Genomic DNA, 26,883 nt, shown 5'->3' on the forward strand with positions numbered 1-26,883 from the left:
AGGAAAAGAAAGATTTAGACCCCTGGCCTGCATCTCTCTTTCCTTTCTCCTACTTTAACAGTGTAGATGCATCCCTTCGTTTATGCCTCAGAGTTCTTAAGCTGTTTATGCCTTGAAAGGCGTATCAATGCTCTGCCTCAAACTAAATGAGATATGGCTCTAATATTAGTGCTACCTAGAACTGTATTTGTTTACATTGGAGGCAGGATGTGGTCCTCACTCAGTGCAATAGCAGAGCCGTTTCCATCATCACTCTGGGAAGCTTTAAACAAGTTCAACATGTTAGTTAGCCTTGTGTCAAACCAATGAGAGGAAAAACATTGGGGGGGTCTTTGAAATTGGAATACACTAAATAAAACAGCAGCTGTGTGTTTAACCTGTGATTTGTATAATATATAATCAGTGATGTAATGGTAAATAAAAGAGGTAGGTACATTAAAAACTCTAGTTCATGATCTCTAAAAGGTTATCAAACCCCAATGGAAATAGAGGAAGATTGATATCTACGACATTATTTTTATTACTGCTTTATATTCATGTAAATTGCAACAGTTATTTTCCTTTTTCCCCCAAAAAACGTAATTAGATAAATTACTGTGCGTTATTTCACTTTGTTAATTTAATTTGATGAACTTAAAGACAAGTAAAGAGTTTAGGTTGGTTCAGACCTGACTTGTTATTACTTCTATGTTGGTAATCCAATGTCAGATGAGGTAAATACAATATAATACAGAGCGTTTGGCTGTGGCAGATTCAGGTGGGCAGTTGTGACTTTTTATCTGAAGTGTCAGCCTTCTCAATGCGGATTTTCCACAGTGCTTAACCACTTTGAACCTGGCATTCCTATTTGCTATTTTGGGATGTTTTTTATATATTTATTCTTTTGAATTCTGTTAAATATCTTTCTTGTAGATGTGCTATTTTCTTTTCTATTTTTCTTTACCTTTTTGAATAGGGCTTAAATATTTAAAGTTGAAGTCGTGGTTCTCACTTCACCTCCCATGCCAATAACTCATGAAAGACAGCAATTCCAACTGCAAACTCACAGACCCGACATGGCAAACTCTCTCTCTCTCTCTTAATCCCATCACTCTCTTTTCAAGAGTTGGTCCCCACTTTAAATCGGTTGGGAAAACGATTGCAAAGAGCCTAATGGAATTTCAGTTGGCAAAACAACCATTAGAAAGACTCTGGTGGCATTTCCATATTGACAATCTATACCCTTTTCAGGGCACCTCATTAAAGGAACTCCTTGACAAAGATCTTTGGCAGGCTGGTGCAGGTTGTGACCTCTGGCTTTTTGCTGTGACACTGTTGTCCGAGTGTGGGAATGGATTAGCACGTCCCCTTCACCGCTGGCCTTGTCATTAGAGTGACAGCTCTCTGGCTGAGGTTAGACCTTGTCAAGCCACACTATTGTAATTCATTATGAGCCACGTACTGGCGGAAGGAGCAGCCCACACGACGGATCAAACAGATGGTAACGTCAAAACTCTTCGGTCTTAGAAGGAACACTTGTTTGTTAACGCTGCAGTAGTCGTATATCACGCTATCTCAGCTAATGTATCAGACAAAACAATACTCTCTTGCTTCAACACCATGTTAGTTTCAAGGGAGTGATGCTATCCATCAAAGGATTGAATAACCCCGCTGGGTTCTCTGGTACAAGCCCCTGTGTTTAGATGTAACAGCGTAGCCGTATTTCTTGGCAGAAGTTTTAGAGGCAACAGAGTGTAAATCTTCCAACAGTTCCTAGCTGTATTGGAGTTCTAATCCAGCCGTGTTGGGTGGGTCCGGTTGCTTCAGAGACTACAACTACTGCCTGCCTCCAGCTCAGGTTTAACTGCAGACCCATTTCCTCCTAGAGCTGCAAGATTTATGCGCTGTGGGACTGAATCCCTGGAGCACGTTCCACCAAAACGAATGCCATTTTTTCACTATTTCCCACTGAAGCCATCTTAAGCTTGTGCAAGCGCAACAGTACAAATATTGAGATTGTTATAGAGGACTCTACCTTGTCAGTTCTTGGTGAGATCTCAGTATTAAAAGCACAGCAAGAGACAGCTGAGACCTTTCCTGTTGACAAGCTGTTTGCCATGTTTAACCTATTCGAGGGGTAATGACGTGTGGCAATATGGCTTGGGGGACCTGCAGTTAATCTACGTAATGACTGGGTTAGCTGCCCCATTAAAAAAGGTCATTAACAGACACTTTGAAGTATTTAAAACTGTTGTTAACACATTTATCTTTCAACATGTCCTGTGAGTGTTTGGAAAGAAAGGGAAAGGAGATCAACAAACTCTGTCGTTAAAGAAAGAAGACAGGAACAAAGGTTAATTGCCCATCTCTATATTATGATCTCTAACGCAATGTGTGGTACTGAAGCACTCACTTTAAAGGCTGACTGTTTCAGAAGTGTCAACATGTAGTGTTATACTAGCCTTACATTAAGACATTTCCTGACGAGACTTCTGCATTGTGACAATGCAGAAGTCTCGACAAGAAGCCTTAATGTAAGGCTAGTGTTATACAATGGTTCACTGTGGCACCATAGGCTATTTTCTGACAAATGTCATGGCTTGAAACGATGTACGACTATCCCTGTCTCATTGCTGGGACAGTCGCGCTGGTGACTGGCTAGTTAGTTGTCAAATCTTGGCTCTACCATTTTGGAATCGATGTTATTTTATAGCCGCGTGTAGAGCAGCGCTAATCTTCCACCTCCAAACTACGCCCGCTGTGCTTGATTTCACTTTCACTTTACACCGCCTTTACGAGCATCGCCCCTGGTCCACCTGTTTGCCACAACAGCATGAGGTATGATCCGAAACCTCAACCACAACCATACAGTATGCGTTTCTTTTTAGGAAATTAGAGGGCAGAAAAGCAGGAAGTGTAATTGGCCGGAGGGGGAGTTTTAACCGACACGCTTTACTTAACAAGGTGAAGTTTCTATTTTATGAAACGGTAATTCCGGGGCCTTTTTAACGCCGCTCATTACTCCCACCATCCTTTACACATCAACCCACCATAGCGTACCCCTTACTTACATACAGTATTTATGTTAACGCTATGAGCATATGGAGCATTTAGAGAGCACGCACGTCGAGGACAGTCTTCCATCACGGATGAAGCCCGCCTTGGTCTTGACATTGACCAGATGTGAGGGAGGGGAGATATAGGAGAAGGAGGAGGAGGAGTAGGAGGATGGTAGTTAGATCTCATAACACCCGCTGCTGCTGGTCCCATAGGAGGCCAGGCAGTAAACAGCCTCAGTACAAGTACTCAGATTTCTTACTTAAGCAAAAGTATCAATACTGCAATATAGAAATACTCCTGCTACAAGTAAAAGTCTGGAATTCAAAATGTACATAAAAGCATGAAGGTGTTGGCATCAAAATGTGTACCAAAAATAAAATTACAGAATGTTTGAAAATAGCAGATCTACAAGCTCACATCACATCACGTCGCTTCGCGACACTTTGTGAGCTTGTAGATATTTTCAAATAGCCTTAGGTATAAAATAGGGCTAAAGTGGTTAATGTATTATAATATTATAATTTATATCTGCAAAGTAACTAGTAACTAAGGTTTTCAAATAATTGCTGTGGAGTATAAGTACAATATTTGGATCCGAACTGTAGTGGAGTAGAAGTGAAAGTATCGGAACTCTAAAATACTCAGGTAAAGTACAATTGTAATTATCGTACTTGAGTAAATGTACTTAGTTACTTTACACCACTGTCGTCCAGCCACCCGTGTTGGCCCAGTTTGATGAAAGGGTCTCTCTTAGGTGGGATTACCCCCCCCCCCCCCCCCCCCCCCCCATCCACCACGGCCCCTGCAATCAGCCCGGCCCGTCCCCGCTGTGTACATGTATGACCACAGCAAAGTATACAAGAGCATTCCACTTCCTCAGTGGATCCTGCTGGAAAATGGACCGGGGGTGGGGTGGGGTGGGGGGGGCAATGTAATCATTGGGGGGTCACGCATGAGATGCTTTTGGAGAGACGGCGGAACACCCAGGCTGTTTAACACTGACTGAAGCCCCCCACAACCACACACACACACACACACACACACACACACACACACACACACACAAACACGCACACGCACACGCACACACACACACACACACACACACACACACACACACACGTACAACACACACACACGCACACGTACACACGCTCAGACCTTCCTCATCTCAAACATACACGCTGGTGCTTGCCCCCGCGACCCCAAAGATTAATGTTGCATGAAATGGCATCACAGATCCAGTCTGAGCCTCAGAGAGACCATCAGTGTTGTTCATGGTGATGGGATGGAGATGAAGAGCATTCACTGGTGGCTTAAAGTGAGTGAGCTGGGATTTTGAGCTCCATTAAGACAGAGAAAGCATATTCGACGGCTTTATAATCTTCAATGAGCTTCTAAGCTCTGTGTATGTATGTGTACAGTATGTGTGTGCGACGCGTGCGTGCATGCATGTGCATGTGCACATTCCTTCGACGTGCACATTAACATCTTGGGATACATACTGTATAGGCGTTTAGGTGTTCTGGTGTGTTGTCATGGTAACACAGAAAACGTCTGTTCTAAGTTTAGAATGATCTCTGACCTTTGACCAACCTGATGCTTCAGGGTCACCAGCATAACGCAGTATGCATACACACAACAAAACAACAGACTCTGATGAGATCGTTTTGACAGCATTTCTTTTCCATCCTATGTTGGTTACCATATGACCTCATGAAACCTTATGATTACATATAAATAACCCTTCTACCACTTTTTGTGGTCACATGTTCAAATACTGGATTCTGATTGGCTTAAAACAGTGGTAAATCAGTCAACAACCTTGAGTTGGCTCATGGACCCCGCCCACTGTTGTGTTGCTGAAACAATTAATGGTTGTAACTAAAGATCCTTGCAAGTTACAACTGTGTTTTCTTTCATTTATATGGTCAAAGTGGTAGAAAAGCAATTTACCATTCGAGGTCGTGGGTTGTTGGCTGATTTACCACTGTTTTAGGGTTGTGGCACGAGGCGAAGCCAAGTGCCAAACAACCACACTCCCTCTCATGGTAAATGGCTTACATTTATGATTCAATAATAATTCTAGCATCTACCACTTTTTCCCCATAATATTGCTCTATTGCGTGGCATACATTATTGCATAATCTTTTATATTAATCACCAGTCTTTGAGGCATTCATTCGGTGGCCCTGCACTGCGGTCAGACAGTGTTTTTTTCACACCATGCTGATCACGCGCCTTTCTCCTCTGTCCCAGGGGCTGCTCGGAGCTCTACCGCATACCCATGGTAGAGTACAAGGTGGACAGCGAGGGCACTCCCTGCGAGTACAAGACGCCCTTCAGGAGGAACACCACCTGGCACCGGGTGCCCACCGCGGCTGGCCAGCCCCTGCCCAGGGGCTCGCCCACGCAGGGCCCCGAGCGCCTGCAATGCCAGCAGATCCTGCAGCAGCACCAGGCGGCCATCCCACGAAGCACCTCATTTGACAGGAAGCTCCCAGATGGGACCAGGTACATTATGCTCTCTCTCACTTCTCTTTTTCTCACTACCTACTGCTGCGTTGTCCTCCCGGCTTTGACTTAATCTGGTTAGAGAATCATTTGTGTTATTATTTGGCGGCAGGAGCCGAAAGCACCATGTGGTGTCAGATATATGAGTTTAAGTGGAACAAGCTGACATTTAAAAAAGATTCATGGTTTTCAGAGAACTGAAGCAAAGATCACGATCAAACGTCACAATGCATGAAGGATGTGCAAAATCTTTGAACTGACGCCCTTTTTTTTTTAGATAAAAGGTGCAACATCTCTTTTCAGGGCCTTTTGTGTTTGAGGAGCATTTGAATTCAACAAAACGTCTCGTATCTCTTTCATCCCCCTCTAGATGATAAGCCGAGCCCTAGTCTTTGTTCCTGCTTTAGACTGGAGAGATGTCTCTTTTGGACATCTCCTTTGAGTCACGTAAAGTACCAATTTGCACGTTCTAATGAAAACCCTGACCAGCAGCAAATGCCAGGATAACCTAACCTGTGTGTCAATCTGACCCCCTTGCACTGTACAGTCCAATGGCTGCCTTCTCTTTATAATCAGAGACACTGGCACTCGGCAGTCCAATTCTCTCTCTCTCTCTCTCTCTCTCTTTCTCTCTTTCTCTCGCTCTCTCTCTCCTTTTCTTCTTTCTCTCTCTCTCTCTCTCTCTCTCTCTCTCTCTCTCTCTCTCTCTCTCTCTCTCCTTGCACCATATTGAGTAGGTGGTGACAGGGACTCTGCCACTGGTGAGCTCATCTCAGCCAATTACTCCAGAAACAAAGAGAAAGCTCTTCAGGATATGTAGCCCCCCAGAGGACGTGGGAGTACTACAGGAGGCAATGGAGAGTTAGAGAGGGAGAGAGAGAGAGAGAGAGAGAGAGGGAGGGGCGATGGGGTGGGGGGGGGGAGAGATGCACAGACTACAGAGGCATTATGGAAGGAAAATATATTTACATATTAATCAATAATCACTACAGAATTACATTTGAAATATTAAAAATCCCTACTACTAATTTAGAGCGATTATTTTTCGATTATTTTTAGGCAATTCCGCGATAGAATCACATTTACACTGCTTCTAAAGACTCCACCTTTTGCACAAAAAACGCACATTTTTACCCGAATGTTCTTAGCTGCTTCTCCTGAAGCTATGGTATTTGCACGATGTACACTTTGTACAAAAGTAATGTGTAAGTTTACTGAGCATATCTTTCCCGGAAGTTCTCCTACGCAATTTTCGTCACGAAAGTATCAGGTTACAGTTTGCTTCAAGCCTCAAGCAGCGACTCAGCGATGTTTGACGAGACACACGTGTGTTTGTGTAGTCCGTTAATAACAAGCATGGTACGTTGGTAGCGATACTTTTGTACTTTTACTTGAGACCTGAAGTTGGGCAGTGTTACCGAATATGTGTCGTGTTTCTATGCGAGTCTAGAACGTAACTCGACAAGTGTTATCCTTATGCATAGATTAAAAGCTGCCATTTCATTTGCCTTGATGTTGAAAGTGAACACGTAACGTGTGAAATCAGTGGTGGACATTTTAGACTGAAGTAAAAGTATCAATGAGCAGAGTGAGACCAGCACAACAGAACAGAGTAGCTCAAACGGGACCAATAGTTTGTCAATAGACAGTGTCCACTCTTGCTGTAGCCTCGCGTAACCCATGAGTCCCTGCATGGGCTATAGTGCGCACACATGACAGATTTGGTGAGAGGCTGATAGCCTATTCATTCACTTCACCTATATAGTCTACCCAGACAGTACAGCGACATAACGCCGATACCTACTCAACCTCTGTAACAAAGGAGGTTTGCTCATTGGGATGATGCATTTGCGACGTCGCTTGCCACACGGCACGGCTATTTTTAAATTTTCAACATGTTACACCCATAGAGTTATAATAAGTAGGTTACACCACGGACAACCGCTTTTCGCTTGCGTCGCGTGTGTGAGTGAATGAATGAGTGTGTGTGCGTTCATGCCTCGGAGATAGAGAGAGCACAGATACAGACAGCGTCTATAAAGCTGCGTGAGTATGATGTTTTAAGCATTGTTTCCCAAGTACTGTGTGGGTCTCGACCCACGGGTGGCTCGCGAAATGGGACTGTGTGTGTGTGCCAATGTTGTGTATTGTAACTGCGTCTTCTATTGCAAACAGTGCTAAACTCTTCAATCAATCAATCAGTCTAGATACAACAACCTCGCAAATTTGCCTACAGCCCCCCCCCCCCCACCCCCACACCACTCAAAAGTCCTCAATTCAACATATAGGCTACGTCAGTAAAAGTACAAAAGTATTGACTGTCAGCCCAGACTACACTGGACACCTTACACAATTGTTCCTGTTTCCTGAGTTATTGGTGTCCGACCAAGTGTGCCTTTTTGTTCATGATAGATATTGACAATAAGGTATTGAAAACATTTTAATCTGAATTAACCTAAACCCTTATGTTGATCAAATATAGAGCAGTCCTGCCTGAGCGCCCCTAAACCCCTTATGTTGATCAAATATAGAGCAGTCCTGCCTGAACGCCCCTAAACCCCTTATGTTGATCAAATATAGAGCAGTCCTGCCTGAGCGCCCACAGGGCGCGAAGCCTTTCTAGTATTCTTAATGTATATAGTCTGCTGTACATACATACAAATAATTGGCGTTTAGCACTAGCTCGTATCCAGAGTGATTTCCTAATTGCAAAGCAGGACCACCATGAACCATAGTCACCTAACAACAGGTGGGTGAGCAGTCAAGTAAAAAGACTGCAAAGAAATCAGTAGGATAGCAGGTAGACATCAATCCTACAGTACATCTATTTAAGTATAACTGGGTAAAAAAAATGGTTTAAGGCTGCATGGGCTTTATGCACAATTGTGAGATAATGGAGAGGGATGTGAATTCCTGGATATGAAATGTTCATCTGAAATATTTTGGAGTGTTACCAGTGATAGAGTGTATGTTGTTGTGTACTGAAGTATCGAATACAGTAACATGGTTTTTAACCATTGTTTCTTTTAATAAAAACATTATAAATGTAGTTGCAAGAGCAATACTTTTAATTAATTGTGTAATCATGTCATTTATCTGTTGACTCCCAGATAGTCTGTATTGAGTGTTTTGTTGTCACAGTTGTTATTTGGGGTGCTAATTTTGGATAGTTTTCCTGGTAACTGTGTCACCATGACTTTGATTGGCTAATCCAAGGGTCTTCAAAAAATAGCAGATAGCAGGCTGCGAGGCGTTGTGAGCTTGTAGATCGGCTATTTTTGGCAAAGAGATTTGGTGTAGAGGGGAAGAAGAATGTCAAGTTTATTAAGTATTGACGGTTCAAGTGGTACGTATATACGCACTGTATCTGAAAACACAAATTGACATGAATCCAAAATACACTGTTGATTGTGCTGTCAAACAATGAAACTATATGGAATCTACGAAAAGGTTGTGGGGGTCCCTGCTTCATCTCTCTCTCAGCTAAGGGGTCCTTGGCCTGAAAACATTGATGACCCCTGGGCTAATCCATTGTTAGGGCAACCAGCTGACCAATTCTGTAAATGTAACTTTCAACTACAACTTTGTCATTTAACTACAAGGTCATCGGTAGGACCAAAATTAGCAGGGCATAGCCAATAACATAACAGTATGATGCAATACAGTACAGTACAATAACAGTCTTCAACGTTACCAAGGACCCCTTAGTTGAGAGAGAAATGAAGCCGGGACCCCACAACCTTTCATAGATTCCACATAGTTTAATCGTTTGACAGCACAATCATCAGTGTATTTTGGATTCATGTCAATTTGTTTGCCGATCTACAAGCTCACAACGCCTCGCAGCATGACGCATTGTGAGCTTGTAGATTTGCTATTTTTGGCTAAAGTTATGGCTCAGAATATGGACACTAGGGTTCAAGTGGTTAATATAAAAAAGGAGAAAAAAGGAGGTTCTATCACACAAAAATTTGGAGGCCCCCCCTGTAGTAACTCTGAGGACCCCCTAGGGGTCCCGGACCCCCTGTTGAAGACACTTGGTCTAAACAACAAGTAGCTTAAACAGATACAATAACTGACATCATTTTGTAGTGTTTCCCGGAGCTATTAGTCGTAATCTGTAGCCCTGCTGCAGCTGCCTATTGTGTTGTCATCTTCTGCGTAGTGCGTGCATACAGCATGAAAACAGAACATCTGTGCGCTGCATAGAGGAGTGTGTGAATTCGCTAAAGCGGTGTCTCCTTCCCTCGTAGCCGGCAGACTCCCAGGCCTGGCACAGTAAAATATGACACCCAATATGTGTCCATCGGAGACTGACAGGCATTCCCTCTGACCACCATTGTTATTGTAGCACTGTATAGGAGAAAAAATGACGTTCAATAACCCTGTGTTCCAACCTTTTCATGATGTGCCGAGAGAGAGAGAGAGAGAGAGAGAGAGTGAGAGGGTGAGAGGCAGCTGCTGCTGTTTTATATTAAGTGTCTGGACCCCTCTGAGGAGAGTAACACCTCCACTGGGGCAGAGCTGTAGCGCTCGGGCCCAAAGTGTTGGATGAAGTGAGCTGCGAGCCTGCGATTGAGTTACTGGCAGTTTGGTGGCTGTCTCATGGTGGTCTACTCTGGACCTGAACGATATATAGAGCGATACTGTAGAATGTGTACTTACGATAGATTTAACATCATTTGTTTTTCAACATATAAAAGATTTGACGAAAACTTTACATAATGGAAATACTGTAATGTACACTTGAAATCTAATTTTTTGGAGCGGTGAAAGCGCTCCCAATAGACAGGTATGTCCGTGGGTATGTCTGTGGGTGGGTGGGTGGCTGGCCGTGTCCGTAGCCTGGCAATACCTTGAGTGGCCACACACAACACACTAGTTAAAGGAGGGGCGCTGTTTTGTGCAGGCCAGGCACACTCACCACTCACTCACAGGCACAGTTTACACTCACTCACTCACTCACATAGGGTACAGCTGCTCAAATTCACCGCTCCACTTCGAACCGAGGTTTGATTTTTTAGAATATATTTCACTGGTCTACCCATCTATGGTCACATAACTACGTGTGTGTGTGTGTGTGTGTGCGTGCGTGCGTGCGTGCGTGCGTGCGTGCGTGCGTGCGTGCGTGTGTTTCTGACATTTATTTCTCTGTACAAAGGCCAGAATTTTTGGTGAGAAGTCTGAGAACCGAGTGATTCTCAGAATTTGTCTTTTGGCTTATGGAGAACCTGGAAGGAGAGCTGCAGTAATGTTTAAAAACCAATGCGGTCTATGGGATTGCTGTCTTGCGTCCATCTAGTCGTGTAAAACTACTTTGGGGTGCTAGTTAAAAGGAAGGCTTCTAGTCAATCGACTATGCATATAAGAGACACACTGTACTATCTTGAATCCCATGTTTGTTTTCAATCTCAAGCATACAGTAGCTAGGCTCTCAGGGGGGTTTCCTGGGCAGGTGGGATATGTATGTACTGTATACAAAACCCTTGCCTCCAGGATTATGATATGATACATTAAGAGTGCATGCTGCAGTTTAGTCATAATAATGGATTGCATTTTTATAGCGATTCTCAAAGCGCTTTACAATGGTCCATTCATACATTGGGAAGTGAAGAGGCGAACAGTCACACCAATGGTGGCAACTGGCAAGCTAACACCATTGGAGGCAATGTAGCTAAACTTGGCGTTAAAGGGCTCTGTGTTCAGAGATGTTCCCTGAATTTTGTTCACACATGCATGCTTGCTTTGAAAAGTCAGGGAACTTTAAGTAAAACCCCCATAGGGATACAATAGTACAATAGCAATACATTGATGTTAGCTTTAATCAGCAGACATAAATCAATAGTATTTGAGCCTGTGCCAGACTCTGATCAAAAGGTGGAGGCTGGGGTGGAGGAGGCAGCTCGCAACAGCAGATCCGAAGCTTCGGATCCAAGACAAACAGATACGTGCAAGACGTATTTAAAGGAGCCTGAGCGAGAGCTCCGATTGGATTATGACATTGTGATGTAATGATCAGCAGATCTGTGAATGAGGTATAGGAAAGGATCTGACTGACAGCTTTTTACAGCTGAGGCGGGCGAGACTCACGTGTCCTGCATAAACTAACGCTATGCTTAATTTGTGATAAGTTGATTGTGCTATGTTAAATAAGAAAGAATAAAACACTGGACATTTCTCTACATCTGCACACAGAGGGTTGTTTTCATTTGTCATCATCATCATGCTGTACAACAGTACGCTCAGTGTTAGGTTTCAAAGATGCCGCCTGCAGCATCCTTTCACATTCAAAACCACTTCTGTTCACTTCACTTTGACCATGTAAACACAATGGACTCGCCATCTGTTTTTACACACAAAGAAAACCGTGCTTGTTTTTCATTTGACAAACTGGAGTAACTACAGTATGTTGTCATGCTTCTCCTCCGCGAGTCCTCGTACTCCCCAAAGATAACCTTTCGCTGTGTGCCTTTTGTCACTGCAGAATCAGATAACTTCTGCCTCACTGACAGCGCTCACACTTTTCTGCCATTTGTCTGCAAACCTCACTGTAGGGAGAGACGCTCCTTGGGGCTAAACAGCCATTTCAAAATGTCAATAGACTGACTGAGAGATATACAAAAGCCTTTTTGTTTCCGCTTGTTACGCAATCGCAGCCTCTAAGAAAGGACGTCCGAACTCAAGACGTTGTTTTACCCACTATCCGTCCTTACGCAACGTTACTCCGGCATGTCAATGTGTTACAGGTCTGCAGGAATGCTCTTGTGGTTCAGTCCATGTCCTGAAGCTATAATGTGCCCTTATATACGTGTCAGTGAGTAACATACAGTATATGTCTTATCATGTCTCTGCAGGACCATGCACGATATGGAGAACCCTCAGGTCACCTCGTGTAACAAGGGAGACCCGCACTACCGTAGCTCACCCAGTAACCAGTCGTCCTCCAGCGACCCGGGACCTTCTGGCAGCAGCACCTGGTCCCAGCAGCCTTCGTACGATGGGTACGCCACGCTTGCGACCGTCAGATAAGCATATATACCAGTGGTTTTCGTCCATTGGTCCGGGGACCACCAGTGGTCCTTTAGCAAGGGGTTCCAGGGGGTCCCCAGCTAAAGGATGGAGAGTTGGCAACCAAATGGACCCTTATAGATCTTTAACTCTTGAGAGTATATGACCAGTAAGACGCCTAAAGGCGAAAAGCGACCTCACCCTTACAGGACGGAATTCGCACAGGACAGAATTAATTTGCAAGTGTGTGTTGCGGTTGGTTGTTTAAGTTGGACAAAATGTGGACAAAATATTTTCCCAAATATGGATATGACTGATGTCTGACATCATAGATGTCTTATGTTATAGACCAATGTTTCTCAAACTTTCACATTTTAAGGTCTCCCCTTAACTCTGACTATATACCGGTAGTACAAAAGTGTACAAATTGAACCAAATGTCCATTTGGTTCCATTTGTACACTGCCAGAGTTACATACTTGTATGGGTCAATTTAGACCCCCCTAAAGGAACCCACAGAGTCCCTGGAATCCACTTCGAGAACCACTGTTATAGACTGTTATGAGACTCACACAATATGTCCATATATGGGCATTCCAAGCTATGGGCTTAATATTGATGACATCAGGGATCTCTATATACCGTATGGGCATACAAGGGACAAGGACGGAATGTGATGTCACTCACAACAATGTGATTTCATTTGTCAACTAGACATTGAGGCTATAGACGTTGAGGCGTTACCTCCTGCGTTACTGATGTTACGCCAATTCATTTTACACTCTCAAGAGTTAAATTATTGTTAAATATCTGCATTACTTAATTTATAAGAAGTCTACACAATTAGAGAATGTGGAATAATTGTTATTTTGATCAACATTTGCCTGTTATCTCTCCTACTGTATATTGTACCAACATCAATGCAGCATGGATGGAATTGTGGATACAATCTTATCCAATGATAACAAGTCTTAACAAGGTCTGAGAGGCTTAATGTCATCAAATGATGGTCCACTGGCATATAGCATTGCTATGATCTCTTTGTACAGTTCTGTACTCTGCAGGCAGGCTACTCTAGTCGAGGTGAAATCCACAAAAACAACTTGAGTTGAACTTCAATCTCTGTGGAGGCATAACTGTCTATGCAGGGGGTGGAGGGAGCAATGTATCTGGGAAAAGTACACCTTAAAAGCTATACACAGGCCGAACTGCAGTATCTGTCCATTTCAGGTATTTTGTTCCAATGACCCTTTATATACAGAAGACGCTATAGGTGCCCCGGAGAACGAGTCAGCATATAGACAACACTGTAAGATAGATTTGTTGTACCACACACCCGGGTCTGTTTCCCATTTTCCATTTCGCACAGGACGTCAGGGCCTGCTGACTGTACAGGCTTAAGGGCTGACACACTGTATTGGGTTCTTGTACTTGAGGTGGAATCCATCAGAGACTGGTGTGGGCGAGTGTAAGTGCTTACAGACCATAACAAGAGGCTTAGCTCCACGCCGCTGCCTACGCCTGCCCGGGCCGTCTGTCAGAGAGGCCTCAGAAGTGGCATGAACTCTTTCCAGATCGCTGCCAGAGTTGTCATGACAGAGAAGCACAACACGTTCATTAGGTAATTGATCCCTGGCTATAGGGACGCGATTGAATGATGGAGACAGCATTAACGTTCAAACGAGATTCCCTGTGACTTGAGTGCATCTGTCATAACCCCTTTGCTCTTAAGATTTAATTAACATTCTTATGGGGGGGGGGGGGGGGCGTCTAATTCTCTTTCCTGTCCCAGTTGAAAGCTAGGGAGCCTTGTGTGCCATGTTTATGAGAGAGACGTCTCTCATCGGTTGACAACTTCAGTTGAACTTGATTCTATTATGAATCCAAGTGATTTTGACCTCGAGCTAATTGCTGCTGCTGTGAATGCAATGAAGCGTCACGCATCTAGTTCCACCAACAGTCAGAAAACAGGGTTAACAAAAGCCTGATTTATGCATGCTTTGGTGCATGCCGGTATTGTGAGCCGCAAATAGCTGATCTACAAGATTGCAACGTGTCGCAATGCAACCCAGCGTTGTGAGCTTGTAGATCTGCTGTCGTAGAGCAGTGGTTCTCGAAGTGGATTCCAGGGACTCTGTGGGTTCCTTTAGGGGGTCTAAATTGACCCATACAAGTCTGTAACTCTGGCAGTGTACAAATGGAACCCATTTGTACACTGTCAGAGTTAAGGGGAGACCTTAAAACAGGGGTCAGCAACCTTTTTGACATTAAATGCCATGATTTTATTTTCTAGATAGTCTGTGTGCCATGTCAACATAAATTTTAATGATCAAAAATTCAGACATATTTTGATTGTCTGGACATTGTTATAATGATAATAATCCACCTATCTCCCTCGACTCCCTCCCCAGTCAGAGTTCAGAATTTTAATGAATGTAGCATTATGTGCAGGATGTAATTTGCTGCAAATTAGGTGACCTAATTTAATTTACAACATTTAAAACAATATTTGATTTTAAAATAAAAATCCTCTCTCCCTCTCTCTCTCTCTCTCTCTCTCTCACTTCTGCCAGTGTGCCAGTGATCACCCTCCCCTGTGCCAATGTTGGCACTCGTGCCTAAGGTTGCCTACCCCTGCCTTAAAATGTGAAAGTTTGAGAAACATTGAGAGTCATAGAGCAACATATACATGAGTACAAAGTAAGAATAAACTCCTCTTCTTCCTCTAGATGTCCATCTCCTGTCCTCCATGAGCTGTCAGGGGACCTGCATGGCTGTGAGGTGGACAGCCACCAGCACACTCTGGAGAGGACCAGATCTGCAGGTGAGAAATTCTGGGTGTTAAGTTAACTAAATTTACTCATTTACTGGCAAGAAAAAACTGCGACTTTCTTACCTTTTAACGTGGGCGCGTGCATGTCCATCGTGCACGACGGTGCCGGATCGTGCCCGATCCGCATACACGCAGTGGTCCATTCACGATTACAAAAGACCCCATCTTAATCCATGCATTGCTGAGCTAGGAGTAGTGTTGTTTACAAAGGAAGTAAACAGAGCAGGAAGTGGTCACAGAGAAATGGATTGTTCGGGCCAAAAAATGCAGGTCCAGTTCTGTCTTCCGACCCAGACCGGTCCGGAAGCACTATTTCTAGGGCCATCCGATTTTGGATTGTTTTTATAAATTAAATCAAATTAAATTCTCTGGTTTCTCGGGCCGGGGCAGCCTGGACCAACGGCTATTTCTCGGGATTCTCAGGTTAATTGGACTCTTATTCAGCTTCATATAAAGTTACAGTATAAGAAGACCTTGGGCTTAGGCTCTAATCTAGCCTCTGCCGGTGCATTGCGGATTTGAGTCCCGTTCCCGACGATCTTTCCCTGTTTCCTGTCCATCTCCACTTACAGTAGACCTGTTCTCAACCAGTGGTCCAGGTGGTCCCCAGCTACAGTAGATCCTTTACGCTCTCAAGAGTTAAATTATTGTAAAGCATTTGCATTACCACTTACAAGAAAGTCTACACAATTAGAGAATGTAGACGAATTGTTATTCAACGTTTGCCTATAATGTTATCTCTCCTATGGTACTACCAACATCAATACAGCATGGAATTGTGGACAAAATCTTATACAATAACAACAAAAGTCTTGCTCTGAGAGGCTAAATCTCATCAAATGGTCCGTGGATCAAATACCAAATAAATAATGGACCTTGATATGAAAAGGGTTGAAAACCACTGACTTAGACTATCAAACATATTAAAAAATACCAAAAATATCTTTTAGAAGACCTGACAGATATCTTCAGTCCGAGCCAGGTGGCACTCATCTGTCACACACCAGTTGCGCGGTGCCCTGTGAAATCCAACCCCACTCATACTCTCTTCTCCTCCGTCCGCAGAGGCCAAGTGGCACATTCCCTCCACCAAGATCCTCAACTCCCTGAAGCAGAGAGAGGGAGGCAAGGACTCGCCCAACAAGCTGTCGAGGGTAAGTGCCTGACTATACTCTGACCCTACGTTTGCTTGGAGGTGTTGAGGTGTTGTGTGTGTGTGTGTTGTGTGGGGTCTGCAGCCCTGAGACCCGTCCTCTCCTTGTGCTGTCAGACCTGGTTATGCTCCCATCGATGCACAAGCGGAAAATAAGGTCAGATCGACCTTGGTGGTGGAGTTCAGTAGCCAAATATTGGGCCGTCTTAACGTGCGTATCTCTCACCGTAACCTCTGTCTCGCGGTACACAGTCTCTTATCGCGTTCTCTCTGTTAGCATCATGCTAAATGGGCATGTTTCTGCTCGTCATCATTTTTGGCAGGCTCGCTGTGGGACACCTCCCTCTTAAAGGTTGAATGAGTGTTTAAGCCTCTCTCCCTTACATCATGTAACTCTTTTTTATCTCGTACACTAATGTAGTTCAGACATTATCTTGGTTTCCAAAGAGCAGGGTCCTTTTTTTCTTTCTTCAAAGTAATGTGATTCATAGTTCCTTCATGAATTAGCTAGTGGTCTAGGCCTTTGCAAGGCATTAAAAAAGGAAACATGATGGGTTTTTTGTTTTTTAATGCACTTAATTCCTGTCCTCCCATTAACATGAACTTAACCTAACCCCCATTACCTGAGAAGTCTGCTGTCATCCGTATTGATCTACTGTAAATGCAACATTAAGGACTTCAATAATGTATCTGAGGATGCATGGGTACTGCCTCAATCTTGTATCTCTGTGGCTTATATTTGCTTGTTGATGCATGGCTCTCTGATTATAAATGACTTTATGAATACTTTTCTATAGGTATGGTTTAGAGTTGACAATACAACAATTTACAAAAATGTTTAGGCAAGTACGTATAAATATCGTCACTGTCGAACAGAAACCTTGTATCTCCAAGTTTCAAATGCGTCCGTTTTTTTTGTAAAGTAAAGCCCTGCTTCCCCATACAAGACTGTCGCACAAGACTAGTGAAAATAGCAGATCTACAAGCACACAAAGCCTCGCATCGCGAGGCGCTGTGTGCTTGTAGATCGGCTATTTTCACTAGTTTAATTCATTTTTAAAATGATAATAAAACACGAGCGGTTTCCACCCGACAACGACGATATATTTGTGTTTCACTAATTGCATTATGTGGACAACAAAAGAAAAATAGATGTGTCACCTCAGTTCCCACTAACAACAAGGTTCTCAACCAAGGTCTGGTGGGGGGTTTACCAGCCTCTGTCTCTCTTCCTCTCCCTCTCTCTCTACCCCCAGACAGGAGATAAGAACTCCAGCCACTCCAGCAGCAACACCCTCTCCAGCAACGCCTCCAGCAACAGCGACGACAAGCACTTTGGCTCCGGAGACCTGATGGACCCGGAGATGCTGGGCCTCACCTACATCAAAGGAGCCTCCACAGACAGCGGCATCGACACCAACCCGGGCTGCGTGCCGGGGCCAGGGGCCCGCGCCATGCTCCAGGGCAGGGCGGGGGAGCAGGGCCACCCCTGGGCGTCCCTGGAGCACCACGACCACGACGGGGCGTCCGAGGAGGACCACGGGAAGCTGTACCTGCCGCAGGGCTACGCCTCGGCCATCATGGCCGGTCACGAGGGCAGCATCGGCGACCTGAGCGAGATCTCCTCCCATTCCAGGTACAGTGCAGTACAGTACTAGACGCTGACGTGTTTTATACTATGATTTTATGTTCAAGTAACCTTTTCAACCCTGAAGGGTGGCTTTCGAATGGCTACATTTGACCGATTTAGCTTCAGTTGTCCACTGCATGTACTGAAGCATCCAGGATGTGACCTTTAACTAAGACAAAGGCTGGTTATAATGTCAACAATGTATGTCCTATATGTTTTACGTCATTCCTGGCAAATCGGGAAGATAACAGTGTGTCTGTGTCAGGTCATTGATATTATGTCCGCAAGGGGGGAAAACCCTAACAATAACCCTAACCCTAACCCTTGCATTCTCTCTCATGGTAATATATACAGTGTAGTATACAATCCACTGAGTCTATAGACATAGTAGACATATGCACCACAGACCATCTGGGTGGCCATAGTTCACAGAGCGCACGCACGTACGCACGCACGTACGCACACACGTACGCACGCACGTACGCACGCGCGCACGCACGCACGCACGCACACACACACACACACACACACACACACACACACACACACACACACACACACACACACACACACACACACACACACTGTGGACAGTCAGTAGCTGTTACCTGACCTTATCGCCCAGCTGTAGTTCCCTCTCCAGTGACCTGCTGGCTGCTCCGTCCCACTGTGCCAGTAGCTGATAAGCAGTGGTGTAATGTAACTAAGTAGATTTACTTAAGTACTGTACTTTTTGTACAATGTTTGAGCTATTTGTCCTCTACTTCAGTTTTCAGTACTTTTACTTCTACTCCACTACATCTTGGATCCAAATATTGTAATTTTACTCCACTACATTTATTTGAAAACTTTTGTTGCTAGTTACTTTGCAGATATAAATGATTATATTATAACACATATAATCCACTTTAGCCCTGTTTTACTGCTAGGCGGTTTGAAAATAGCCGATCTACAAGCCCGATCTGTGAGCTTGTAGATCTGCTATTTTCTAACATTTTGTACAGTATTGATACTTTTACTTAAGTAAAATATGTGAGTACTTTTTCCACCACTGCCGGTGTCCCTGCCACCAGTCTGGGGTCCAGCTGGGAGGGAGGCTTCACAGCGGGTCGGCCCTGGAGCTTCCTTCCACACAGTCTGTCTTTAAAGCAAAAATGGACGTCTTGTTTGTTCATGCTCATATTGGATTATGTTACCCCGCAATCTGTTCAGATCACTGACCTGAGAGTGAGAGAGTGTGTGAGCGTGCGTGAGTGCGTGCGTGCATGTGTGCATGCGTGCGTGTGTGCTTGGCTGTGTGTGTGTGTGTGTGTGTGTGTGTGTGTGTGTGTGTGTGTGTGTGTGTGTGTGTGTGTGTGTGTGTGTGTGTGTGTGTGTGTGTGTGTGTGTGTGTGTGTGTGTGTGTGTGTGTGTGTGTTGCCCAAAAAACTGACACTGCCAAAAACAATCTGTCGGTCAAGGATTGGCTTATATGGACATCAACGTGCCTGGCCGCCACAAAGCAAAACAAAAGGACCCCAAACTCCATTAAACTCCTACTGTGATCTTCGCGAGCAAAGAACCAGCCATCGTGTGATTTGGGGTGGGTGGGCGGCGGGCGGTATTCGACCTGTCCAGTCCATGATATAAATGGTAAATGGTGCATTTATATAGCGCCTTTATCCAAGGTGCTTTACAATGATGGTGCATTAGATTCACACACACATTCATAAGATGGCAGAGGAAACCATGCAAGCTGGCACCAACCTGCTCATTGGGAACAATTAGGGGTTTGGTGTCTTGATCATGGGCACTTTCGACACTAACTCTGGGGGAGCACGGGATCGAACCAAGCGGCCACTCTACCCCTGAGCCACTGTCGCATGATATCATTCAAAGGAAAGCAAATCATCCTTATCACCACCACCCATTCTACTTTTCAGTTCTGACATAGCGAGCAATATGACACTTCAGTGTCATCTGAAGAAACAGTCCAACAGTTGGAACACATGTTTTTTAGGGCCAGATGGGCATGAATATGGATGTAGCTGATCCTGTGCTTCAAGCTAGATCCATCTGAGGATGTTTTCTTTTCTTTCTTTTTTTTCCTTCTTTTTGACGAAGGTTATCTAACCCCCACGCAGCTTGAGTCTAGAAGGAGTTCAGATGATTGAGGTTTGAACTTTTAGCATGATCCAATTTGGAGTCTGTTCCACCCATGCAGTTGATCCAACATTTTCAAAGATATTCATAGACTGGCTGTTTTAGCTATTTTTGTGTGACGGCCTCATATGATGATAGTAAGGAATAGGGCTTAAGTGGTTAAGTATATCTGTATTTTCTTGTGACACCGTCATATAAAATAGGGCTTAAGTGGTTGAGTTGAGGTGTTAACAGGTGATTCTCTTTGTGGCAGCGAGATGAAAGAGAGGAAAGACAGAGCGGATCAGAAGAGAGATGAGCCTGTCGGCGGTCTTAGAGACTTCCATTAGATGAAACGATCAACGCAAGAAAACTAGAAGAAATGCAGGCTGAGTGCTCTTGGACTGATTATTAGATAGGCTCACATATATATACCGTACGTACATGTTGTTGGTGGTGAATAATGGAATTGGTGAATAATATGCTTCATTCTTCCACTTTCATACTCAAACAGTACTAGTGTAGCTGTCTGCAAAAGACCCTATCCTCTTCACAAAGAAAGACAACAAAGACCAGAATATGTACAGTGTGTCCATTAATAGCATGCAAAAGGTTGGCTACCACGGATTTAAATTAAGTCACACGGTTGCTAAAGTAGCGTTCAAGGCAAGTCAAGCTAAAGTCAGCAACTCTATATCACTACATACAGTATCTTTGTAGTAATGTGTGTGAGGAAGATAGGTTTTAATGTCAGAGACAAATCTCCTCAGCCTTAGTCTTATCAATACCAGACCCAAAATACCCTCAGTCTAAAGGCCAAACCTCACCAATGCAACTACTCGCAACATGCAACTACATGCAACTACTGTACTCACAACCATTATGGCAGTTGCAATGAGTTTCATTGGTGTGACATGGCCTTAAAACTGTTTTGTTGCAAGGAGTTGCAAGTAGTTTCATTACATTTGTTCACATTTTGTTGCCCATTCATCTGCTCCTTTGTTTGTTTTTTTATTTTGGTCATTCTTTTGTGTTACATTTTGCTTCCATTTTTTTTTTGCTCTCCGACCAGTGGCTCGCACCACTCGGGTAGTCCCCTGGCGCGGGGCGCCAGATACTGTATGTCGGCCGACTCCTCCAAGGTGTACACCATCCCACAAACCAGCAGCTCTGGGGCGGGGCCAGGGCCGGGGGCGGGGCCCAGCTCAGAGGCCTGTGGACAGACACGCCCACAGCCTGGCACCATGACAACGCACCCATTGGACATGAAGAAGACTGATGATGATGATCATGATGACGATGGCCATTGCATTGAGGAACCTCCCAACATTTCAGAGTGTGGGTGAGTGTGCGCATGGGAAATTGTGAATGTGTGCGTGTGTGTGTGTGTGTGTGGGTGGGTGTTCGCGTGTGTGTGTATGCGTTGTATGCATGAACATATTGCAGGGTGTGCTCTTAAAGGTGTAGTTCACCCCAAAAAAGTTCAAGTATATTTTGATGCCGATACTTTTCGTAGTAGAGCATTTCTACATTGCAGTATTGATACTTTTACTTAAGTAAAACATGTGAGTACAGTACAGTATGTCTTCCATCAGTGGACAACCGCGTCTTCCCAACGGGCACAGAGCTGGACTTGATTGCAGCCGACAGCCACCAGATAAATAAGCTGGATGAAGCGGCAGACATAATACACTTGGCACGTGTCACTAGTGATTATTGATCAGTGCCGTGATGCCAGGTCCCTGCAGACTGGCACACTGACGATGGCTGCAGCATCAGCATCTCCACTGGGACAGCGGCCAGACGCACGCACACACACGCACACGCACGCACACACACACACACACACACACACACACACACACACACACACACACACACACACACACACACACACACACACACACACTCACAGAGGATGCCCGCTGTGGAATAGCTACAAAGGAAGACAAATGCATGCGGTGCCTCAGCCAAGGGAAGGCGTATAGTCTCAGAGTGTATATATTAACTGTGAAGAGTGAATGTGTCTGTTTGATGATTAAATGGCACGCTGTATAGAGCACAGAAGGGCCATTCGTGGCAAAATTGAAACGCAGCTTTTGATGGTGTGTGAGTGAATCGTACCTGTGTGAATGTCTGTGTGTATGTTTGTTTGTTTGTGTGTGAGAGGAGGAGAGAATGGGAGACCACCACCCCCCCCACCCTCCTCTCTGTTATGGCTTCAGAGTAATCAGATTTAGGCTGTGAAATTTGCCACTTAAGGGCTGTGTGATTGATAGCATGCACCGAAGCCATCTTCCGCAATGTTATGAAAAAGCACTGTAATTGAGTTTACCCTCCCCAGTGTTTGTTTATGTATGCCTATGGTTTTATATTTCATCTTTACGTAACAATGTCTCGTGATAAATGGCCTAATATCACTCACAGATATTGTTCTAATATAATGAGCGTTTCTTCCTTTCACCCGCAGTCTCATTCTAAAAAAAACTTTCCTTGTTTGTTGGATGCTTTGCTGTAGCCTACAGTACTATATGTGTGTGTGATGCTAGCTGTGTGATGCGATGCTAACGCTAACCTAACCTCAGGTTTCTCTGTTTCTCTCTTTCTCGCTTCTTCCTCCTGCTGCTTCTTGCTCCAGAGGAGCGGAGAGCTTGTTAGCCTTCCTCCTCAAAACGCTGTCGGAGTGTTCCAGGTACACATGAGTCCAGACTACCCTGTGAACCCAACCCTCTCACCCAACGTACCCCCACACCCCCTCCCAGCTTTGGATTGACCCTCCCTGCCCCCACACCACTGACCTCCCCCACGCACCCGCCACAGCCCCACAGCTCCACTGTCATGGCGGGTCTTTAAGTGCTGGACCATGTGGTGTGGGCATGCTGGGTGTTGGGGATGCTGTGCATCAGGTGGTTGTGACATTCCTGCTGTATCTCCCGCAGAATCCTCCTGCTATACCGATACTAACCCTGTTCACGTCACCGTGGCCTCAGTGTGCCTTTCCTGTCAACTCCCCAATCCACTACACTCACACACACGCGTCGCACACAGATATAGAGAGAGCGAGGGCAGGGCTATCACCATGCAGCGTTATCGCACGCAGTATCACATGTACATGGAGGTCAGGAGTGCCACGTCTGACAAACGATATACTTTTCTGGTGGCTGCCCTCAAGATGGCCCCATTGCTTCTGATCCTGTCTTCAGTTAGAATGACTCTGCCGCTCATACAGTATGTGTTATAAGTTTGCAACAACATACGTTATGTTTTTCAAGGCTTGGCTGCCGTGGATGCATTATTGGGGCGGGGGTTGGGGGGGGGGGGTCAATTACACAGGGGTTTATTGAGGTTAACCATCTTCGACCTGGTGCCCCTATTGGGCATGTACTGTATCAACATCTTTCACACTTTTATTTTTTTAATTGTTTAAAAAATAATTTCTGCTATTAGTCGTACAACCTAGTATATTGGGAATAATTTACTTAAAGTTAAGACACATGTGGTTTGTATCATAGCATCCCTACCTAGCATCATAACAAGGCATTTGCATTGTCTGTCGTAGCCTACTAGCATATCTCCCATAGCCTTTATATTGCAAGGTTTATGTATTCAGGGTTTTGGTTGCCATGGTGCCAGCCGTGGGAGACAGGATGAGGCTACGAAATCACTTCACACAACCAGGCTGCCACGCTGTCTAGTTGTCGAGCAAATCCCCCCCCCCCCCCCCCCCCCCCCCCCCTCTCGGCCATCTAACACCCTGCCAACAGAACTCAGCACACGCAGGCTGCTCACTTCAAGCAGGCAAGGTTCTCATATCCATACAAACTCGCCAGGTATATGGTGTCCCTGCCCTGCTCCCCACCTTGACTCTAAAGGTGAAACTCTCACTTGTAGTGAAATCTTGTACGTTTCCTCACATCTCCCCTGTCTTGGCTATGACACCTCTCCTGGGTCCATCTCCTGTCCTAACGGCTCCTGTACTGCATGTGTTACTGTCTGCTGCCGCCTGAGCACCGCTCTGGAGAGTCAACCACCGACTGACTCTCCCACGTGTCTTCAATCCGCTTCACTGAAACCTTTCCTTCCTCTCTAACTCTCTACAGAACTTGGCCGCATTTTTCATAGTCTCCTTGTGCTTGGCAATATGGGACGGGAAACAGTGCGCCCCCCCATCCCATCCCATCCCACCCCAACCCAGCCCACCCTTAACCCACACACCTCCCCAAATCTGTCAATCTCTAACTTCAACCGTGTATCCTAAACATGAAGCAGGGAGAAGCCTTGCGCGTCCCGAAGCTGACACAGAACTGCCCCTGAAAAGCCCCCCTGATTGACGCTGCTGACATTATTTTCCGGACCGCCGGGCCTACCTCTGACCCCAAGCTGTGTCAGCCGAGAGCTTTCCCTGGCAGAACGGAGCTCGTCGGAGCCTCTCGTTTGACGAGCTCTGTTCTCTGTTTGTCCTCTGCAGGCAGCTGTACGCGCAGGAGGCCGCCTGTCGGCTGCAGGCTGCGGAGCGGGAGGGGGAGACACTACAGGGGCTGTCCAAAGAAGAGTACCTCAAAATGATGCTGCCTGACAGCCCCCCGGGAGAGGACAAGAGGAGGAAGGTGAGACACTGTCGCCTGTTCACCACCTTACACACACACATGCAGTATGCATGTACCGCATGCATGGCCACACGCGCAAGCAAACACACACTCACACGCACACACACATACACACACATGCACACACACACACACACACATACAAGATGTGTGCGGTGCTATTTATGAGTTAATTTCATTAAGCGTCCCGCGATGCTTGGCCAATGTGACCCTGGCGTCCGGACAGACGTGGGACAAACGGACAAAGCCATATGTAGGAGCGGTTAGCTCCTTACAGGAGCGCTGCTCAAAAACTTTGTACATGTAAAAAGAATGCGCTTTTACGGCATAAGTGGTTAACAATATGATGCAGTGAATCACTGCAGTAACACAATGAATACAGAGTAAGGACAAGGATCTGTAGGTACAAGGCAGGTCAGGATTAAATCTGTGTCTCAACTGGCTGCTCCATCCTGCTGACTAACAGGCGTATGCATGAGAGTTCGAGCCGTCCATGCAGAGTGGAGATCACCTCTCGATAGGAACAAACATCTGCTGCCTATCGGCTCAACCCCGCACAGCTCCGCAGCCAACAGCCTCCTCTCTCTCTCTCTCTCTCTCTCTCTCTCTCTGCCTCTCTCTCCCCTCACAGGAAGGGCACAGACTGTTTTCGTAATCTAATTTATTATGGGGCCCCGAGTTTGCTCGGTCGGGATGTCATGGATTAAAAAGGCAGGAAGTCACAGAGAGTGCGCCCATGTTTGATGTCTCTGGGTCTTGCGGATTCTATTAATTGCTTCTTGAAACCCGCTGTCCCCCATCCTATACCTACCGACCCCCAAACCCCCCCCCCCCCCCACCATCCATTATCCACCAGGAAAGGGACCCTGGAGACATACAAATAGGGTATTTTTGGATGCCTCTCAATTCTAATACAAATGCATTACGTTGCCCCCCCCCGGAGGAGGAGAGCGAGACGGCGATATAACCACAGCTCCTGGCTTCTCAGATAAGAGAGGACTTTTCGTTGTTTTTGTTGTCGGCTTGCATTCGCCGGGCCCACCGCAACTCCAGTGTTTACGAGGGAACAGGCACGTCAGCGCGACCGCGCTAAACTGAAAGCAGGTGTACGGAGGTCCTGAGCTGTGATACTCCCCTCCCATTCCACTCCACATTCTGCTCCGTTTCCCACAGAGAAGAAAATGTCTGTAATCAGCACATGCAATGGGACATAGTGTAGTGCTTGTTGCCTGTTGAATATGAGGAGCGCTGTGGCCTTTGTTGTAATCTCATTCCCCTGTCTCTTTCAGTGGGATATATTGTAGTGTGTGTGGAAAAGTGATCTGGGGGAGAGATGCATGTGAGTGGGCACAGAGCCAGACTCCCCTCCTCCCCCTCCTCCTCCTCACATCTGATCCCAATGAACACGTACTGTTCTGTTCTTTTCTTGGGAGCCTCAGCGACCTGTGTTTTTAATATCTCGACTGCCACAGGAAGCAAGAACTGTAAATACAATGGCAGATAGAAAAATAAATGTTTTATTCATTTACTTTGCTTACTTATTTACTAGTTTTTAGTTTTTGTTTTAATTCAATATAACCTATCTTGGTTCAGGTACCATGTGATCAGCCAGAGAATGCTGCAAAGGTTAACGCTCGTGTCACTTCAAAGCGATGCCACTGTTTTGTATGGGAGAGCAGGTGCGGGGAGAGATTTTCCTTGCCAGCCGAGCGGTCCGCGGGGACGCTTTGCTTCCAGAGACAGGCAGACTATTGTGCGGTTGTCGGTTGACGTAAAAAGGAAAGGCTGCACACAGTGTATTCCCCCGCAACATTCCCCCCCCTGTTTAAACCTTTCCTGTGGGAAAGGAGGAAGGAAAAAAGATAAATACAATAAAAAAAGGCAATGAACTGGTGGAAGACATCCTCTGAAGCCGCACGTCAAAGCCCTCCCGGCGCTTGTTGTTGCTGTTCAAAGCAAGCGGCAAGGCAAAGAATTCT

General features: G+C 45.3%; 1 protein-coding gene across 1 annotated transcript in view; it reads left to right on the plus strand.

Annotated features, from left to right (window-relative positions):
• LOC308296965 (signal-induced proliferation-associated 1-like protein 2) overlaps nt 1-26,883 on the plus strand; it is a gene marked incomplete at both ends in the record, with an annotated part of 82,867 nt that overhangs the window by 42,981 nt on the left and 13,003 nt on the right. Inside the window, 8 exon segments of the mRNA XM_080740331.1 lie at nt 5,299-5,553; nt 12,408-12,554; nt 15,290-15,384; nt 16,459-16,547; nt 17,803-18,182; nt 21,370-21,639; nt 22,936-22,989; nt 24,766-24,904. Of these exon segments, the coding sequence (XP_080596457.1) occupies nt 5,299-5,553; nt 12,408-12,554; nt 15,290-15,384; nt 16,459-16,547; nt 17,803-18,182; nt 21,370-21,639; nt 22,936-22,989; nt 24,766-24,904 (1,429 nt within the window).

The sequence above is a fragment of the Nannobrachium achirus genome, assembly GCF_963921795.1.
Source record: "Nannobrachium achirus genome assembly, chromosome: 13".
Classification (NCBI taxonomy): Eukaryota; Metazoa; Chordata; class Actinopteri; order Myctophiformes; family Myctophidae; genus Nannobrachium; species Nannobrachium achirus.